This window comes from Mustela putorius, unplaced genomic scaffold (assembly GCF_011764305.1).
Source record: "Mustela putorius furo isolate JIRA1106 unplaced genomic scaffold, ASM1176430v1.1 tig00000145_pilon_pilon_pilon, whole genome shotgun sequence".
Classification (NCBI taxonomy): Eukaryota; Metazoa; Chordata; class Mammalia; order Carnivora; family Mustelidae; genus Mustela; species Mustela putorius.
The window spans coordinates 47,388,110-47,407,837 of NW_025421294.1; the positions used below are offsets into that span (position 1 = coordinate 47,388,110).

A 19,728-nucleotide genomic window follows, 5' to 3' on the forward strand; every position below is an offset into this window, starting at 1 on the left:
AGTCTGGTGGCTGGGACCAACACATCTACAAACCTTCTCAGGCAAACTGGCTGTGACAACTCTATGAGTAGAAATTCAAGCAGCGCGCTGTGAAAACTTGAGGAAGGAAAGACAAGATGATCTTGGGAGAGGTGGAAGTTGAGATGGACCCTGAAATTGTACAGAAATTTGATATGAGTGGGGAAAATATTTCAGTTCACTGAAATCACTTGGACCAAGGCTTGGAGACCAAAGGACTACAAAAGAGTATGGGTGGAGCTTTGAAAGAGCAAGAAGTATAACAGAAGATGAGGCTTTGAGGTGGCTAGAAGCCCTGTGATAGAGTCTTGAATGCCTGAATGAAGAATTAGCTTTTAAATCTGGACTTGTTGAGAAGGCCATAAAGACATTTTCCCACATTTTTGTTTTCTGTCTTGTTATGTGTTTTTAAGGCATGGAAATGACACATTAACCTGTTTGTGAGTGAGGTATAAGAGCAGCGTATGTAGCACAGACTAGAAGAAGGGGGAATCCTGAAGGCTGTTAACGAGTCTATTGATGGATATGAACAGAAGTCAGATCTGATGCCAGAGTGGACTATTCTTCACCCTAAATATTCAAATAAAACTGATGTGACTAATAGACTCTTAATCTCACAAAACAAACTGAGGGTTGCCGGGGGAGGAGGGTAGGAAGAGGGTGGTGGGGTTATAGACCTTGGGGAAGGTATGTGCTATGGTGAGTGCTATGAAGTGTGTAAACCTGGCGATTCAGACCTGTGCCCCTGGGGCTAATAATACATTATATGTTAATAAAAAATTTAAAAATTTAAAAAATAAAAAATAAAAGGTTTAGGAGTTAAAAAAAAAAAAAACTGATGTGAATACAGATGTGCAGAAACCATTTAGACCTGGCTCCATCTCTCAGTTGTGGGCTACTGGTGATTGTACGCTGTAGATTATTGAAGAGAATTAGACTGCTAGAGAGAGACAACATCAGAAACATCTGCTCTTCTCTCTTACAAGAGAGACAGAGCTGGGAAAAAATATTTTTATCTTGGAGCTAATAAAACCTTGGTTCAGAAGAAACATTGTTTGTCTCTTGGTCACACTAGATACCAGACATCCCTTGCCAGACTCCCATGGCAAGGTAAATGCTGTCCTCTCGGCAGCATTCTCCTAATCACTTGCTCTGCTGAGGTGATCCATGTGGCAAACGCCATCTGCCTTGCCTGGAAGTTTATTAGAACCACAGAATCCCAGGTTCCACCTACTTAAGCCTAGTTCACATTGCATTTTATTTTTCTTTTTTCTGTTTTCTCCAACTTTTGTGTTATTATTATCATGAACATATAATGCAGTATTTGTTTCAGGGGTACAAGTCTGTGATGCATCAGTCTTACACAATACATAGCGCTCACTACAGCACAGACACTCCCCGGTGTCCACCCCCAGCCGCCCAAATCCTCAAATCCACATTCACTCCAGCCACCTTCAGTTTGTCTCCTGAGATTAAGAGTCTCTAACGTTTTGACTCCCTCTCTGGTTTTGTCTTGTTTCGTTTTTTTCCTCTCTTCCCCTATGATCCTCTGCCTTGTTTCTGTTTCTCAAATTCCATGTATCAGTGAGATCATATGGTAATTGTCTTTTCTCTGAGTGACTGACTTTGGTTAGCACAATACCCTATAGTTCCATCCACATCATTGCAAATGGCAGATTTCATTTTTTGATGAATAATATTCCTTTTTTGGAATGAATAATAATTCACTTTCTGATGCATAATATTCCCATATATATATATATATATATATATCCATTCATGTGTGGATGGACAGTGTTGGTCGTATAGTGGTGAGCAAAGCTGCCTTCCATGTATTTATGGACATCTGTCAATGGGGTCTTTCCATAGTTGGGCTATAGTGGACATTGCTGCTATAAACATTGGGGTGCAGTTGCCCCTTTGGATTACTACATTTGTATTGCATTTTAATAAGATTTCCATAATTTCTGTGCATGTTACATCTGAGAAGTACTGGTCTGTCTTCTTAGCCAATAGTTCTTTGCCTCTTCTATGTTATTTCAGGACTTAGGGTTCGTGCATATGGGAGAAACAGGGTTGAATAAAGGGGAATAATCCTGGTAACCAAAATCCAGTCTAGTTTATATGGTTCTAGACAGAACCATGTAGAGAGTTTAAGGCAGTATCTGTCACATAAGGGCTCTGCATTAGTCAGTGAAATGGCAGTTGCTATTATTGTTGTAGCTATTTTATTATTATAATATAATTATAATTATTATTTATTATTAATGGTTTCTCTTACCTGGAGCATCAGCTTAATTGCTCGAGCTCTACAAACATAAGGAAGCTTAAGAAACACATCATGGAGTTACACTTAACAGGAACAGCAACCAGAGCTCTCTGCTTTCATACAAAGACCACAATTACTGAGTTTTGCAATGAAATCCAAAAAGAGAAATTATCTTTAGAACACAGAATCTAACATTTTACTTGATTATGATCAATTTCAATCCTCTTACAAGAGATTTGAATTTGAAAATGCTAATAGCATAAAAAAAAAATAGGTTATCTTTGATGTAGGAGTTGAATGCCAGACCATGACTTAATGGTGTTTCTTACCAAGATGCCACTTGGTAATCAAGTCCGACCTACCCTAGGCCAATTATTTTGAGCTTCAAGGCTGAGAAATGATTTGATAGCAGGACATTTGTGTCTAGCAGTCCATCTAAAGAGGAGAATAAAGAATAAGATGCAATTAAGGAGTCAGAGCAATCACTCAGAGTGTCTTTGGAATCCTTTCTTTGCTGAATTTAAAGTTATAGCTGACAAGTGAGTTTCTCTCTCTCCCTTTTGAAAAATCCTCACAACTAATTGGCATCGATTGTACTCAGTCTTGCTCCTTTGCACAACATACAGGACTCTGTATAGAGGGACATCCATTCTGACTGTGGACTGATAGACTTCTAATTGTGGTCATTGCATTAGTCACGAGACAAAGCTTGCTTTTTTGTTGCACATTTGGTCATGCTACTTCCCTGAAGTGTTTGTTTGCCTTAAAAGTCAGTTTGATCTCTGTTGTTATTGCAAATGTTTTTCTTCTCTTCTGGAAATTTTTGGAGGGAAAAAAATTTTATTTTAATCCACTAAAGAATAAGATATGGTTCCAAGGGACTATGTTCTCAGGTACTTACTTAGGAACATAACTAGAGCACCCTAAAACGTGTGAATAGCTCTAGCATTTTAGAGAGTCATTACACTGTGGGAATATTCTTTATATTCTGAAAAAACAATGTGTCTGGCCGAATTGCCAAGGGTAAGTAATATTAAGCAAATTCTTTATTGAGGGATATTCTGACGTGTACTGTGCTAAAGGTTTGTGACTATAAGAGGCTGCCCAAAATTTGTAGGTACTCCCAAATACATTTACTGAAGAACCCTGTTCCATGAGGTACATCACAGGATTAGTGTTCCCCAGAATGTAAATTAAGTTTTAATTATAGTTACTTATATACTGTTAACAATTACTACATAAAATTTTAAATACTATTAGGAGAGTGACATGCTAAAATTTTTACAATGAGGTGTCCAATTCAAAAAAGCTTTTAAAGTGTTGTGATAGTGGGGCACCTGAGTGGCTCAGTGTGTTGAGTGTCTGTCTTTGGCTCAGATCATGATCCCAGGGTCATGGGACCAAGCCCCATGTCAGGCTCCCTGCTTGGCAAGGAGTTGGCTTTTCCCTCTCCCTCTGTCACCTCCCCATTCTTTTCTCTCTCTCTCTCATTCATTCTTGCTTTCTGTATTTCAAATAGATGAATACAATCTTAAAAAAAAAAAAAAAAGCACTCTGATAGTTACATAAGAGGGCAGAAAATTTGAAATAAGACAACACTTAAAAAAATCGAAACCATCCAAGGACTAGAGTGGATTGTCCCAATAATACTAGCCCATAATTCTCAAACATCACCAATTGGTTATGATGATTGAGAATTAACAGTTTAACACAACTACAGGGACACCTGGGAGACTCAGTCGTTTAAATCTCCTACTTTTGATTTTGGCTCAGGTCATGATCTCAGAGTCATGATCTCAAGGTCATGAGATCTAGACCCACCTCCTTCTCAGCTCACAACCAAGGCTGCTTGAGATTCCCTCTCCCTCTGTCCCTCCCTGTGCCCCCTGCCCACCTCATGGGTGGATGCTCTCTGTCTCTCAAGTAAATAAATAAATGAAATCTATAAAGCAACTATTATTTACTATCGCTACTTGGCTACAATGGGAGATAGAAAATAGATAATTACCCTAGAATGTATAACAGTCCAATTGGGGAGCAAAGTTTAAATAAATAACAAGAGAACATTAAGTCACTTTAATTTCTTACTAGGAAAAAAAATAATGGCATTGATAATTAATTTCTTCTAAATGTTCTCACCAGCCCCCATTTAATATCTTGGTATAGGTTCATATTCCCTACACAGTAAAATTCTTCTAACATGAAATATTAATTTAGTAGATAACAAAATAGACAAGTAGACTGACACTAAAGAGTTGAAAAACAACTTTTTAAAATGCCATGTTATGTAATAAGATCATGTCACAATTTTAAGAACATGTTCAGTTATTATGTGAATGTTTTTAACATGGCCTATCTGCTTCTTAGATCTCATATAGTATATATTTTTATCAATATTTAAAAGAAAACATATCTGTCATTCATATATAGATTTTTAAATTTACATGTTTATCTAAACTGATCAAAAACTTTAACATTGTATATAGTTTTAATTCCTTCAGGTAAATTCCAGTGAATTTATATTTTGGTTTATTCATAGGCCATTTGAAGTTATGTGGGTTATGTTTTTAATGATAACAATACAATTTAATGACTCAGTTTCTGGAATCCCATGAATAAAATATAAAAGATGAATTTAATTTGCAAGACATTAATGAGAAGCTTCAGTGCATCTCCTCCTTCTGATATCTTTTAAAAGATATCTAATTATTTTTTCACTCATTAATATTATGAAAGCTGTAAAAGTCAGGTATATTTGCATATGTCTTATTTTTTAATCATTTTGAGAGGCTGTTAAATATTTCTTCCAAGAAGATGAAGATGAAGAAGAAAAAGAGGAGGAGGAGGAGGAGAAGGAGGAGGAGAAAAATTAGATCTGCTTTCAGATTATCCTACACAATATACTGAGCTGGCTTGTGAACTTGACCACCCTGGCACTGTCATGGATTGTTGGTCTTTCATCTTCAGAAATCGGTGATGCAAGAGCATACATTTGCTGTCCATTGACAACATTCTACACTTGGTTAACCCAAAATGAAGTCAAGAAGATTGGGATTTTTAAGATCAGCAGTAACCAAGAAGTATTACAATGTGCTGTTCCATTATGTCAATTCCAAAATCTTAGATATCAGAATAAACTTCAGATGTTTCATTTTCAACTTCTAAACACCTTGGAGGGTTCTGTATCATTGAACACCCAATTTTCTCATTGTGTAAATGCATTGATGTGTTCATGAAATAGAAGCAAAGTGACATGCAACTGAATATAAGTTTTTAATTCATTTTAAATAATTCTTATTTGAAAAAGTACAAGCTAACTTTTTGAGCGTTATCTACCAGGTACTATTGTAAGCATTTTATAAGTGACAATGCATTTTTCTTGCAAAACAACTCTGTGAAGTAACTTTTATTATTGTTGTTGTTACAGTTTACAGAATTAAAATGGAGGACAGAGGGATGTTAAGCAACTTGCTGAATTATTACATAAAGATAAATACATAATGAAGAATCTTTGGATTTTTCTTTTTTTTTTTGAGATTTTATTTATTTAGTGCTTGCTTTGGCAGCACATACACTAATATTTTATTTATTTATTTGTCAGAGATAGAGAGAGTGAGCACAAGCAGGGGGGGCAGCAGGTAGAGGGAGAAGCATTCTTCCCAGGGAGGAAAGAGGCTGATGTGGGACTTGATGCCAGGACCCTGGGGTTATGACCAGAGCCAAAGGCAGACACTCAACCGACTGAGCCACCCAGGCAACCCCCTTTGGATTTTTCTTAAGGGCTATGTTATCATTGGGTAACTTTTTTTTTTTTATTCACTCAGAAGATATTTATTTAATACAGCTCTTTGTAGGTAACATATTAGAAGCAGGAGACAGAAGTATAAACATGATCAATACCTCCACAATGCCAAGCATTCAGATAAGCAACCATCACCCAAATCCACACAGGTAGTAGATAATTAATGTATTAATTCAACAATATATCCCAAATGCCTCTCCTCTCCAAGTATTATCGAGAAAGCACTTTGTCAAACAGCTGGCATTTTGACAAAAGCTATATTCAGTAATAACATTTTTACCTATTAAGCAATTATTAAGCAACTCCTATACAACTGTATTGAAACGCCACAGATGTTCCCAGGCTTCTGCCTACAGAGGGCTTCTGTGATAAGGTTTGTAGCAATGAACAAGTGAGGTAAAAGCGAGCTAAGGAAGCTGGAGGACCAGAAACATTCTTCGCTAATTTAGACTTAGTTCTTTATTGAAAATGTAAGAGTTGACTAACTCTCATTCTCTTTTGAAGACGGCCGCATTCGACACTTTTTTTTCCCTTAGAAAACTATGGACTTCTTGTTTCATAAATACCTTCTTTCACGTTTATATACCACAAATCCAATTTTACAATGCATTTCTAACTAGCTAGCTTGATTCTAAGAATTAATTGCCCTTCTTTTATTATTTTAAACTATCTTATCAAAGGTGGGATTGTCAGGGGCACCTGGGTGGCTCAGTCGATTGAACATCTGCCTTAAGCTCAGGTCATGATGCCAGGGTCCTGGGATTGAACCCCACATCCTGTTCCCTGCTCAGCATGGAGTCAGCTCCTCCCTCACCCTCTGCTCCTCCCCCTGGCTTGTGCTCTCTCTGTGTCTCTCTCAAATAAATAAATAAAATCTTTGTTTTTTAAAGGTGGGATTGTCATTGACTAAACTATTTCATAACTGAGAGATGTGTGCCAAAAAACATTGAGAAATGGGATTATATTTGAGATGAAGTCCTGGATGGTGAAGATTCCCATGGCCACTTTAAGAAAGTTGCAATCACAGAGAACAACAGTTATCCTTTGGGACAGATACTTTAGTTCTTAAGATTGGAGAGAGACTATTAATGGGGTAGATTAAGGGAGAATGAAAAGAATCTTTGTACTGTGCCATTCACTTTATACCTGGACTTCCCTTTAAAATTATGAATAATTTACTTTTAAATCAAAGTTTCATAGAAGAAAGACATTCTCTAACAAAGTGAATGGCTCCAAATGAGATTATGCTAATAAAAATGTTGGTGGTGTATGATCTATTAAATTTTCGAAATTTTGATTATAGTATCTGTCCTGCCTACCTCCTAGACTTTCAACTCTCTGCATGCAAAATTTCTTTGGAGGAGTAAATATGATATACAATATAATTTATGCTTCACAGGAGGGATCTTGAGGGAGTGGGTATATTGTTTATAAATATTAATGTTTACTGGATTTCATTGCATGCTTCCCTGTATTGCTATTTGTAATCTAATATGTGCCTATTCATTGCAGTTATATATATGCTTAGTCATTAAGATATGTGTGCTTATTCTACTCTGCCTCATGAATTGAAAGTATCACTAAAACAGAGAGCATGTTTTTATTATGCAGAGCTCTAGCCCCAGTAACTTTGCACTGATGGACGTAGTAGGTGCTCAATAAATAACTGTTGAATGAGTAGAAACATGCCTCCTAAATGCAATGTGCAATAGTGCAATAGTGCACACAATACATCTGTATTTACACCTTAAAACTAGTAGAGGTTATTGGGAGGGGGTATTTTTTGGAATTTAGATCTGCAGAATCAAATTTGGACATCATGTCTATGAATATTTAAAAAAAAGATGACTCACTTCTTTGTAATCACTACTCTTCTGATTTGAAACCAGATATATTATAATTCAAAAATTTTATATGGGGAGTTTGAAGCATTCGGTACTGCACTGATAACTTAAATGATATTTTTCTCTGCTTTTGTCTTCACTTAAAGTACCATCCAGGGTCATGTAACAATGTGATAATGTTTGAAAAAATGAGATTCATAATCAGATGAACCAAGGTGCAGTTCGGAACTATATACTATTTCCTACTTGCAAGCTGTTAATTTTACTAAACCTTTACAGCCACCAGTGAGCTTAGTTATATTCCTCTCAGGAGACTGTTGGGAAAACTAAATGTAATATAGTTCAGGTGCTTAGCGAGATACCCAATAGAGTAGCCTTTAGCTGTGGCTGTTACCATTAACATAGTTCATCTTTTAAACAAGTATTTTTTTCTGTTTTGTTTTGTTTGTTTTGTGTATCTGTATACGTGTGTGTATGTGTGTGATTTCTTTTACAGATGGATATACCACAGACGACATTGAGTTTTACTGGCGTGGGGATGATAACGCAGTAACAGGAGTAACAAAGATTGAACTTCCACAGTTCTCTATTGTGGATTACAAACTTATCACCAAGAAGGTCGTTTTTTCCACAGGTTTGTATCAGGGAAGCGGGTTAAGGGAAAAGGGGCTTCCACATAATTTGCAAAAGAGTCTATTTTTATCACAACTGGGCCCCAGGGAAAGATGATGACTAGAAGATTTAGATCTGCTGCAAACTTTCAGAACCCCATCAAGCTTATTACTCATTTGGGAACCATGCACTTTTTCCCCAGGAGCCACTCCCAACAAAGCTGAGGGGGTTAGTTCTACTCTGCTCATCTACCAAGAATGGACTAATGGTTAGAGACAGAACACAAGGAGAAATAAAGACCCAGGTCAGAGTTGTTTCCCCAACTTTATGCATTCTACAGTACTCCTTATAATCCTTTGAAAAATACTGGGAAGAGTCAAGTCAGGAAGAGAATTCCACATTTTCCTCAAAGATAAGAATTTCTTTATGTAACCTTACCTCTTGTTTTGGAGCTAAAAGCCCTTCCAGATGTTGAGATTATCCTGATGCTTTTCCAATGTTCCTCTTCCAGCATCGAGGCTTTAGGTTGTCAAATTTGGTTCCATCAGCACAAAATTTTAACAACAAAAAAAAGCTCAGGAAAGTAATACTTTGCTACATACTCATTAACGGGGAAAAAAACAATAAACCCACACAAATATTTCTTTTTATGATTTCCCCAGGCACAGAAATAACTAGTACTGTAACTATACATTTTAATCCTAAGGACTCAGGCACTTTCTTTCCTGCAAGCTACTTCAAGTAAAAGTTGTATGACTTCGTAAGAACACGAAGCTTCTAGCTTTAAAAAATAAACAACAGAAACTTTTTCCTAAATGTGAAGTCCTCTGGATCCCTAATACTGTAGAAATGAATTCATACTTGAAATATTCTTACTTCAGTATTATGACACTTAATAGAGCCCAAGATGGCTAGATAGGCTTTATTTCACTATTAGTAAGAATATCACTCCCCCCACACACTATTAATCAATGTGACTTTTTATATTCTAAGACTATGTTCAGTTACATATCTTTTTTATTTTTTAAAATATTTTATTTATCTATTTGTCACAGAGAGATCACAAGTAGGCAGAGAGGCAGGCAGAGAGAGAGGAGGAAGCAGGCTCCCTGCCGAGCAGAGAGCCCTATGCGGGGCTGGATCCCAGGACCCTGAGTACACAAGCCGAAGGCAACCCACTGAACCACCCAGGCGCCCCTACATATCTTTTTTAAAGAGAAATTCCCCAGATCATCACAATAGAAGGACCTAGCTACAGGAATCTGATCCTTTAGTTTCGTCTCTTATAAATATCCTTTGAAACCAGTGATTCTCCGCTGTTCGATGGGTCAGAAATCCCTTTAGCACTCTGGTGGAATCAATGGAATTAGAAACAAGTGTGATCCATACATGTGAAAACCTTCACAGAACTTTAGGGAGTTGCTGTATACCTGAAGCCGTGTCATTGATCCTGGAATTACAGTGAATTCTGGGGCTTGGGAAGAAATTACTAAAATATGATCAGACTTTGCAGCCTTATTCTTACATACAAAACCAAAAAATCTTACAGGATAGCCTTGTTGAGAAACAGCTGAGGGGGAACAAAGGGGCTATACCAAACTATTTTATCTTCATAGTTGTAGAGAATGAGTGTCTTTGATCCAGTGCCGGAGGCTGAACAGGGAAGAGCTGGAATTCTTTTAATTACTCAGGAGTGTGGGTGTACTCAACACCGAGTGACTCTTGCTAATTAAAAGCCCGGTGTTCTCATACTACTTTTGCAGAAGAAAGTGCCCTTCACCAGGAGCTAAAATTGAATTTAAGAAAGATATACAAACTACTTATGGACCTTAAAGGGAAACTATCTATAAATATTGATTGATAATGATGACGTTCTAAAATTGCCTTTCTAGGTTCCTATCCCAGGTTGTCCCTCAGCTTTAAGCTTAAGAGAAACATTGGTTACTTTATTCTGCAAACATACATGCCTTCCATCCTGATCACTATCCTCTCCTGGGTGTCCTTCTGGATTAATTATGATGCATCAGCTGCAAGAGTGGCATTAGGTAGGCCATTTTCTAACTGCTTATGGAGCTTGACTCTGTGTGTCTACATGTGTGTGCTTGTGTGTGTATGTGCATGCACGTCCACTCACATCCTTTCCTTACCCTGGTATTTATGATGCATGACAAGACTGGACTGTGCGCATTACAAGAATTTGGCTGTGAGACTTTGGGTTATCTGATTCAGCATTAAATCAATTAAATACAAATTAAAACTCTTTCATGTCAAATTTAGTTAACCATATAACAGTAAGTAATGAAATTATTCCCATCAATTTGATATTTTTATTGAAGCATAGTTCATGTAATACTACCTGATAATTGTTTAATTTGCATTGGTGCTTCCTTACCTGGAAAGAGCTCCCTTCCATCTTTTTTTTTTTTTTAATCTCTCTGAGCTGAAGACAAGGAAATGTATTATGTAACTATCAGATAACTAAAAAGACTTCTAAAGTCTTATTAAGATTTTGGAGTAGCATGGTAGAGGACAGAAGACAACAAAGTAAGATTGCTGGGAAATTATTCACAGCATCGTTTATCTTATGCTTGCTTTTTTTTTTTCCCCCTTATAACACCAGAGGAAGAGAATAAATTATATTTCATGAACATTTTTTATGGTACTAACTTCAGATATAGTAAATTATGATCTTTTACACAATTTTTATTATTTCAATTTCTGACTAAGCCCTTTAAAATGTTGGGCTGTTAACTCCTCCACTGTGATATCCCAATCCAATCATCACTTCCTTAGAGAAGTCATTCATTTATTCATTCCACAAATATTTGTTGAACACCTACTATGTGCCAAGCATATTAGACACTAGAGATAAAGCAGCACTCTTCTGGAAGATACGGTAGCAGTAAAAAGACAATAAATTTATTTTGCTTATAATGTGTGAGCTATGTAATACAGTATGTCTATAGAGGGAAATACGCAAGGTAAGGGTTGGATATGCCAGAGGGTGCAGTTTACAATAATCATTGTAAACTCCATTCAGAAATTACCAATGAAACTAAGACTTCAAGGAGACAAACTCACTTAAATGTCTAGATGGGAATATTCTGGCCGACTACAAATGACCTGAGGTAGGAAAGTGCCAAGGATGTCAGCAAGGTGGCCAGTGAAGTGAAAGCAAGAGAGAGTTCAGGGGTCAAGATAATGTTGGAGAGAGGGAACTGCAAGATTATGAAGCAGTTCCAGGGTCATGATGAAAGTTTTGCTCTTATTCTGAATGAAATTAGAGAGTCACTGAGTGAAGACGTGACACGATTTGATTTCAGATTGAAAGGGATAACTCTGGCTGCTCTGTTAAGATTAGATTGTGGTGATTCAAGAACAGAAAGGAGAAGTAATGACCTCCTGGACTAGGTCTGGTGCCCTGTGATATATTCTCTTAAATACTAGAGAACTTCCTTTTGTAGACCAGTGCAGTTATAATTTATATTTATTTGGTTTGTGATGTCCTTTTTCTTCATGGTATTGAAAGATACATTGAAGAAAGGTCCATATCTAATTTTGCTTCCATTATACCTGTGATATCTCATACAATGAATGATGTTCAGTAAATATTTGCTGAATAAAGTAATGAATGGAATTTGTAAATATCCTTTTATTCCAAAGTGAAGAGTCTGATGTCATTTTTATGTTTATTACAGGAATAATAAATTATTCACTTTTTAAAAGAAATTTGTAAAATGCCTTTTGATGTGAGTAATTTTTCCTTGGTCAGAAATATCTTAAAATAAGATTAAGATAAAAAGCAAAATCAGCACTGTCAGTTTTATGACATACATGTTGAACAGAGTACCCTGCAGTTGAAATAATGAAAAGATAAATGAAACTGGGAAGTGTTCAAAATGACTGATATTATAAAAAAGATACAAAAATTCTAAAATACCTAAAGCAAAAAGAGTTTTTCTGGCCCTGCTCAGAATTATATGGGCAAATTTATTTTTTCTATAGCTATTTTATGAGCATGTAGAAAAACAATACAAAAATTATCTTTTTAGAGCAACAAAATTAAATCAGAGAACTTATACTTCCAAAAAATCATAGACATGAAATTTAACTCCGCTTTCTGAGTCAGAAAGATCCCTATTCAAATGTTGATCATACAATTCCCATCTGTGTGATCTTGATCTCTGGGCTCTATTTTTACATCATTATTTTGCTGCAAAACCATACTCAGGACTTTGGACTCCCAGTGCTTTTACCCAGCATACCTTCCAATTGTAGAGGGAAACTACTCTTCACTCTTGGTGATGACCACTCAGTGGAATGAACAATTATAACCTGACCCAGTATGCCATGTCCCATAATCTTAAAAATCTTAAAATGCTTCTATGCTGTTTATTGTGCATTACGTGCCCAGCTGCCCAATCCAGAAACACAAGGGCTACACACCGACCTCTCTGTTATCCATCATTTCCAGCTTTGATGTTTTTATAGTCATTTGTCTGTATTATCTATACAATGCATTCACTCATTTCAGTACTATTGTGATTATTTTAATTTATTTTCTCTGTATCACTTAGATAATTCTGAAAAACTAATAGCTGGTATTCTTCATTCCTGTCTTGTATGCTTTCCTTCTGTCATTCACATGAGTACCAGAGTGATTGTCCTAAACACAATCTGTACCTTGCTTCCCTGCTTGAAGCTGGTCAATGGCCCCAACTCACCTTCGGTTTTAAGTTCAGACTCCCCAGTTAGGCTCTGTATATATGGCTCTCCATTATGCAGCATTACTTAATCTTCACTCTCCTCACCATGCTTCCCATCATATCCTATAATGTACCCCATTCACTTCCTTGAAATGGTTTTGATGGACCATATTCTTTCTCCTCTACACACAAAACATACCTTTATAAAATCTCTCTCTACCACACCTTGAGCTCTAAATCCTTGATCGCTTGGGTATCTCCCACTCGTCCTTCAGGACTCAGATCCAGAGTCTCCATCTCCTGACCTCTCCTGCTGCATCATGAGGCTCACCTAGGGTCTTCTCAATATCCTCAACATTCACCCTATACAGACATCTGCCGTGGCATTTAATTCACATCTCTAGCCCCTCACCAGATATCTAACTGTAAATATAAAAATATAAATAAAGGAAAAGTTTCCAAGTGATTAATTTTACTATAAATTCATGATTTAAATGGCCTCCAGGGTCTATCACAGCACAGGTATGTAATACCCAGAAAGTATTTTGTGGCATACATGAATGAGTGAAAGAGTACAATAAACCTTTGCAACTATGATGAAAACAGCAAGGAAGCAGGGATGTTATTCTTTTAACTCTGTCATTTTTTTTTTTTCAGGAATTACAACTGTCCTTACAATGACCACGATCAATACCCACCTGCGGGAGACGCTCCCTAAAATCCCCTATGTGAAGGCCATTGACATGTACCTGATGGGGTGCTTTGTCTTTGTTTTCATGGCCCTTCTGGAATATGCTTTGGTCAACTACATCTTTTTTGGGAGGGGACCCCAACGCCAAAAGAAAGCAGCTGAGAAAGCTGCCAGTGCCAACAATGAGAAGATGCGCCTGGATGTCAACAAGGTAAATTCAGAGGGCAAGCCCTACTTGCTTCCTAAGCTTATAGAAGAACGCCAGCAATATAGGTTAATGGCCTTGTTTAATGAATGAGGAAAATGAGGCCCAGAGAAGAGAATGGGTAGTTTTTCCAAAATCATAAAATTAATTAGTGGTGGAGGCACAATTATGGCCCAAACTCATGATACAACATTTGGATACCCCTTACGTTAACAGTAGGGTTGCCCAAAGCATAGTCATCTAAGAACTACCCTTGTGACTTTTTCCATATATGAGTATAATGTGTACTATTATTTGTTTTATGTTTATTTACATTTGCTCCCTTTAAATAACCAACAAAGGAAATTTTATAGCACTTAAATCAGTATTACTTGCTGGAAGACAATCTTAAGTGAGAAATATGAAACTATGGTTATTAAATTCTAGGCTATACTAGATGAAGACCCTGGGCCTGAGCCTATTCTTTGATTTGAAAGGGAGATAAATAAGTACAGAGATGTATTAAAGAGCCACCAGCAACAGATGAGGTCTTTTCTCTTTGAAGTCATCAGAGGATAGAAAGATAATGGAGGGGAGAAAGAATAATTTTCTCCCTCAGTGACAGATAATCACTTAATGCCTTGCACATGTACCACTTAAGATCACTGAAGCACATGACTGTAGGAGACTGCCAACTTGCTTAAGTTACACCTAGTCAAAGAACAATTTCCATACAGTTGTAAACCCTGTTTAAACTTTAAGGCAATGGTTCTCAACCTTGGGTGCCAAACTGACTGACTGTGAGAGCATTAACAAATACTGAAGCCTGATTCCTTTCCCAGAAATTCTTATTTGAATGTACTAGAATATGGCTGGGCATCATAATTTTTAAAAATTCTTCAAATGTCATTCTAATTTGCAGTCAAGATTTAGAATCTCCCTTTTGAGGTTTTTGACATCAGTCCCAGTGGATCTGTCCCTTTTTACTACCCAAATGTGACTTCACCTGGCTTCCTTTATCTAACTCTCTGTATTAAACAGAATATTTATGTGTGTGTTTAATATTTATATTTAATATAATTTATTTTTATAAATTTTTATAATTTACAAAGAATATTTATATATGTATTTTCCCATAGTCCAAATTTAAATCCTTCAAAATAGATTTAAAAAGGTCTATTTTAATATCTGCTGTAAATAGTGTTTATAGAGTAGTGTGCATAGTGTTAAATTTAATAAATAGTTCACTGTGATGAAACAAGGAGAGTAATAATACTTTTAAACCATCTAGAATTATTAACCATATCAATCATTATTTAATTGACATTTTAATATTTCTATCTTCAAGTGATTTCCAAGGATAGCACACCATAAATAATCTCTACAGTTGAATTTTATTTAGAACAAACCCAATGAAACCTTCTAACTCGCTGTTTTTACATATCCATAGGTCTCATTTTTGGGAGGCAGGGGGCTATTCTCTAAGAGAAGACACTCCTTCTCTGGGAGATGATTTTTTAATAATGCATATTTTAAGTATGACCCTTGAAAGTTAATGAACCATGGGTCTCGAAAATTGTCAATTTCTTTACAGTGCCTGAGTTTTCACTTATTAGAATCTGTCGATAGGTTCCAACCTAGCATATGGTTCTCTCAAGCTGTCAAATGAAAGAATACTTTATAAATCCATTCGATGATTTTTCTGATATAGTAGCATTAGTTAAATAAATAAATAAATAAAACTATCTCATAGGACTGCATTTTGAAATGAATCTAAATCAATTGCCTAATGAAATGCTGACTTAATAAGATAACATCTGATCTCTTTTCACTTTCATCTACCCTATTTTTTTTATACCAATTTGCATTTAGATGATAAATTTAAAAGCCAGAGAGTGGCAGTTTTATAGCAAACTGAACCTGGAGAGCTTCAGAGTTTAAATTCAATGTACTGAGACCGAGATAGAGAATGGTTCACTGAGCAAATACCCCACAGTGGTGAAAAGCCACAGCCCATCCTCTTGGCTGAAGTTGAACCCACAATTCCAAGCATAGAATATGAGAAAACAAAAAATATATCAGAGCTCTTCTAGTATGGTGTTTCTCAAAAAACGGGTGATTTTTTTTCCCCCCAGAGCATCTTTGGCCATGTGTGCAGATATTTTGGATCGTCAAAACTGGGAGGAGGGAACTGCTCCCAGTATCTAGAGAATAGAGACCAAGAATGCTCCAGACATCCTTCTGTGATTAAACAGCCTCCTCCTAACAAATAACTATCCAGCCCCAAATGTCGATGATGCTGATGTTAAACAACCCTGCTGTAGTCCAATCCTGTAGTGTCAAGCATAGGAAACTGAGGCCCAGAAAAATATAAGATGCTTGTCCTCATGCAAGTGGTTTCTCCACTATCTTCAATCAAGATGTGTAATGTCAAGACATCAGAAGTTATAATTAGCACAACGGTTCTGAACAAGTATTTTGTAGTCAGTTCCAGCATTTACCCTCCATTTACAGTTGTGTGACTATACATACTAAACAAACAAATAAGCAAGCAAGCATCTCTGACCCTTCAGTTTCCTTATCCATAAAAATGGGGTTAATTCCTCTCTCATAAGTTATTATGAAGATTGTTCATGATAATATGTAGAGAGGATAACATAGTCCTCAATATATGGCAAACACTCTGTAAGTGATAAATAGTAATAAAATATTAAAATATTGTAAATAATAGGAATTATCACTTTTTAAAGTAAAATTTACAGTCTCCAGACATATAGCCAATGCTTGTTTGTGTATTTTACAGAGTAAATATCTAGCATATAAGGAGCAGTCCCATTCCTGAAAGAGAGTACTATCTACAGAGGAATGCTTCATGTTAGAAGTTTTAAAGTCAATGCAAGGAAATAATTTTCAACACATATTAGCTATAAAATCTATAGCAAACCACCTGCAAACTTTATCATTTCTTAGGCCAGAATACTTAGAACCATCTTGATTTAATTAAAACAAAACAGTGACCAGCTCACATTCCATACTCCTCTATTTTTTTTGTTTTGAAGCCAGCATGAAGAGTTAGAGATCTACTTGGGGCTCTGATTGCACATCACTTTCTTTTGTGTTGGCATCATGAATAATGCCACATCAAGAATGTCCCTTCTTTTCAACTGTAATTCTAATTTTTTTTTTCTTTCTTTCTTTCTTTTCCCTAAAGCTGGGGCACAAATAATCAGTTAAGTATTGTTGGATGCTCTGGAAAAATCAGTCACTAGAAAAGGGATTGACCTTTTTAGCTTCCCTTGATGGTTTCCTAGAGACACAGACAGCTTGTCAGATCATCTAAAGTGATTTTTTTAAACTGTGCTCTGTCCTGAGGTTAGGGAGGGATGACTATGGGAAACCTAGCCAGGTGGGAGCCAACTGTTACTCAAGGACATACTTCCACATTTTTCCAATCTCTTCTCTGTACTGGTTTCCTGTACCTTTTTAATTTAACAAGAATATATGCAGCTCTTAAAACAATTCTTATCTTGTCATTCAACTGATGCAAACTCTAAGGCTCTTAAGGAGAATAAAATACCCAAGGTTGCATAACAAAATTAATAAAATTTCTGAGACTTAATCTGGCTTTTCCAGTCTATCTGGCATACATTCTGCTATGCTAACAAGTACAAAAATGACATAAAATTTAAAAGCTGATTCCACCTTAGTCCATATATTCAATTCAGTTAACTTCACCTAAAAAAAAAAAATTTGTTTACAAACGAGAGTCCATAGCCAACAAACAGTATCACTTTCATTGTATCACTTTCATGTAACAAATTAGGTTCTAAATTACTAAGAATTTTAAATAAACCTCAAACCAAAAAGAAGTCTACATAATATTTTTTCCAAGTGTCTTCTGGAGTTGTTTAATTATATGTATATATACACATATATAATATATAATAATAATATTATATATTAATGATAATAGTAAAATAGATAATAAATAAAATAATAATAACATATATGTATATATATATATATATATATATAAAGAGATTTATAATGTCTTATATATATAATCTCTACCCTAGTGTTAGGAGAGCCCTTCCTATTTTCCCTAGCATTCTTCTATTTTTGTGTGTGTGTGTGTGTTTCCTTATAGAATTTGGTTCTTGATTAATTTCACTTCCTTTTCTTGATGTGCCTTCAAGTTTTCCACTCTCCTTTCTTCCTTTAAGCTTTATGTTGTTCATTGTTTATTTTGTTGCCAATTACCAAATGTATGTATATTTGAGAATTTAGTTGCTCCTGCCGTTTCACCACCTTGACTCCTACAAATCTGAAAAGCCTCCAATACCTTAATTGCTTTGAGGGACCCATAACCACCAGTTTTCCAAATAAAGCCAAAAAGATCTCAATTTGGGGACCGTTCTTTATTCTGCTCTTATAGGTGTTGTGAGTCTCTGTGTTGCCTTTATCCATTGTTCTTAATTTTTTTGTTATGCAAAGCCACTAAAACCATTTAAATCTATTCATTTCTAGTGCTTGGAATTAGTTTTTTTTTTTTAATGATATATTAAAAAAATACAGATAATTCAAAATCCTACTCTCTGTTAGCATCAGTCTTTCTAAAGACCAGTAGCATTTATCAATATCCAATTTACTTTAACCACAAATCCTAAACTACTGGCATCAGTCGACTTAATTAGCACATTCTCTACTTTGTTTTCCAGATTTTTTATAAAGATTTTAAACAAAATGGGACCCAATATCGATCCTTGTGGGACCCAACTGGAAACCTCTCCCCAACTAGACGGACTACCAATTACGATTTCTCTCTGTATACGGTTAGATAGCCAGTTTTTAATCCATTTATTTGTATTTCTGTTGGAGCCAATTTGTTTAGCTCTTCCCTGTAAAATAATGTATGGGGTCTTTGCAGATAACCTATGGACTTATATCCACAGAGACTTGGAAATAACTTAAATGTTTTCATGAGACCCAAATGGGATTTTCCTGTTTGTTTGTTTTTGGGTTTTTTTTTTTTTTTTTAATATAACTATAATGAGTTTCCATTCAGTCATTATTATTGTGCTAGAGAAAGAAACCAAGTGCCTCGTATTTTGAGATTCCTTTTCATTTGTGCTGAGAGACTAGAATATCATTATATACTGTGGCATTTCTTAGTTTTCTCGGTGGTTCTGTTGGTTAGTGGAATAGGTGGAGAATTATACATCCTTTCTATTGGTTGACTCAGAATTTAAGGACCTGTATTTTTGATTTTTGATGTATTTATGATTATTAATTTATGCCTAGGGATGTTATATTTGCATCAAGTCCTTGTTGCTTTATTGTTATATATTTTACAAATAACTATTACCTTGGTGGACTTGGCACTGTTATAATGATAGATAAAAGGCAATAATTAAGATTGTTTCTTGTTATACCCTGGACTTAAATGAATTCCAAAGAAAACCCTTCTTTTTTTTTTTTTTTTTTTTTTTTGGCTAATACTTACAGTTTAGTTCCTCATGTGTTTGCAATTCTTAATTGGCAAATTGTCATTCATATTACCCTCCATATTGGAGGAGGATGAGAATTGTCGCCATTCTACCTT

General features: G+C 35.7%; 1 protein-coding gene across 3 annotated transcripts in view; it reads left to right on the plus strand.

Annotated features, from left to right (window-relative positions):
* The window catches only part of GABRB2 (gamma-aminobutyric acid type A receptor subunit beta2), a 238,042-nt gene that overhangs the window by 182,500 nt on the left and 35,814 nt on the right, over nt 1-19,728 (plus strand). For 2 of the 3 annotated variants that reach the window (XM_013064899.2, XM_004737679.3), the window contains exons 7-10: nt 8,430-8,567; nt 10,438-10,590; nt 13,909-14,153; nt 18,845-18,958. In XM_013064899.2, coding sequence (XP_012920353.1) covers nt 8,430-8,567; nt 10,438-10,590; nt 13,909-14,153; nt 18,845-18,958 — 650 coding nt within the window. The remainder of the gene's footprint in view (nt 1-8,429; nt 8,568-10,437; nt 10,591-13,908; nt 14,154-18,844; nt 18,959-19,728) is intronic. The other variant, XM_004737681.3, reaches the window with a different exon arrangement.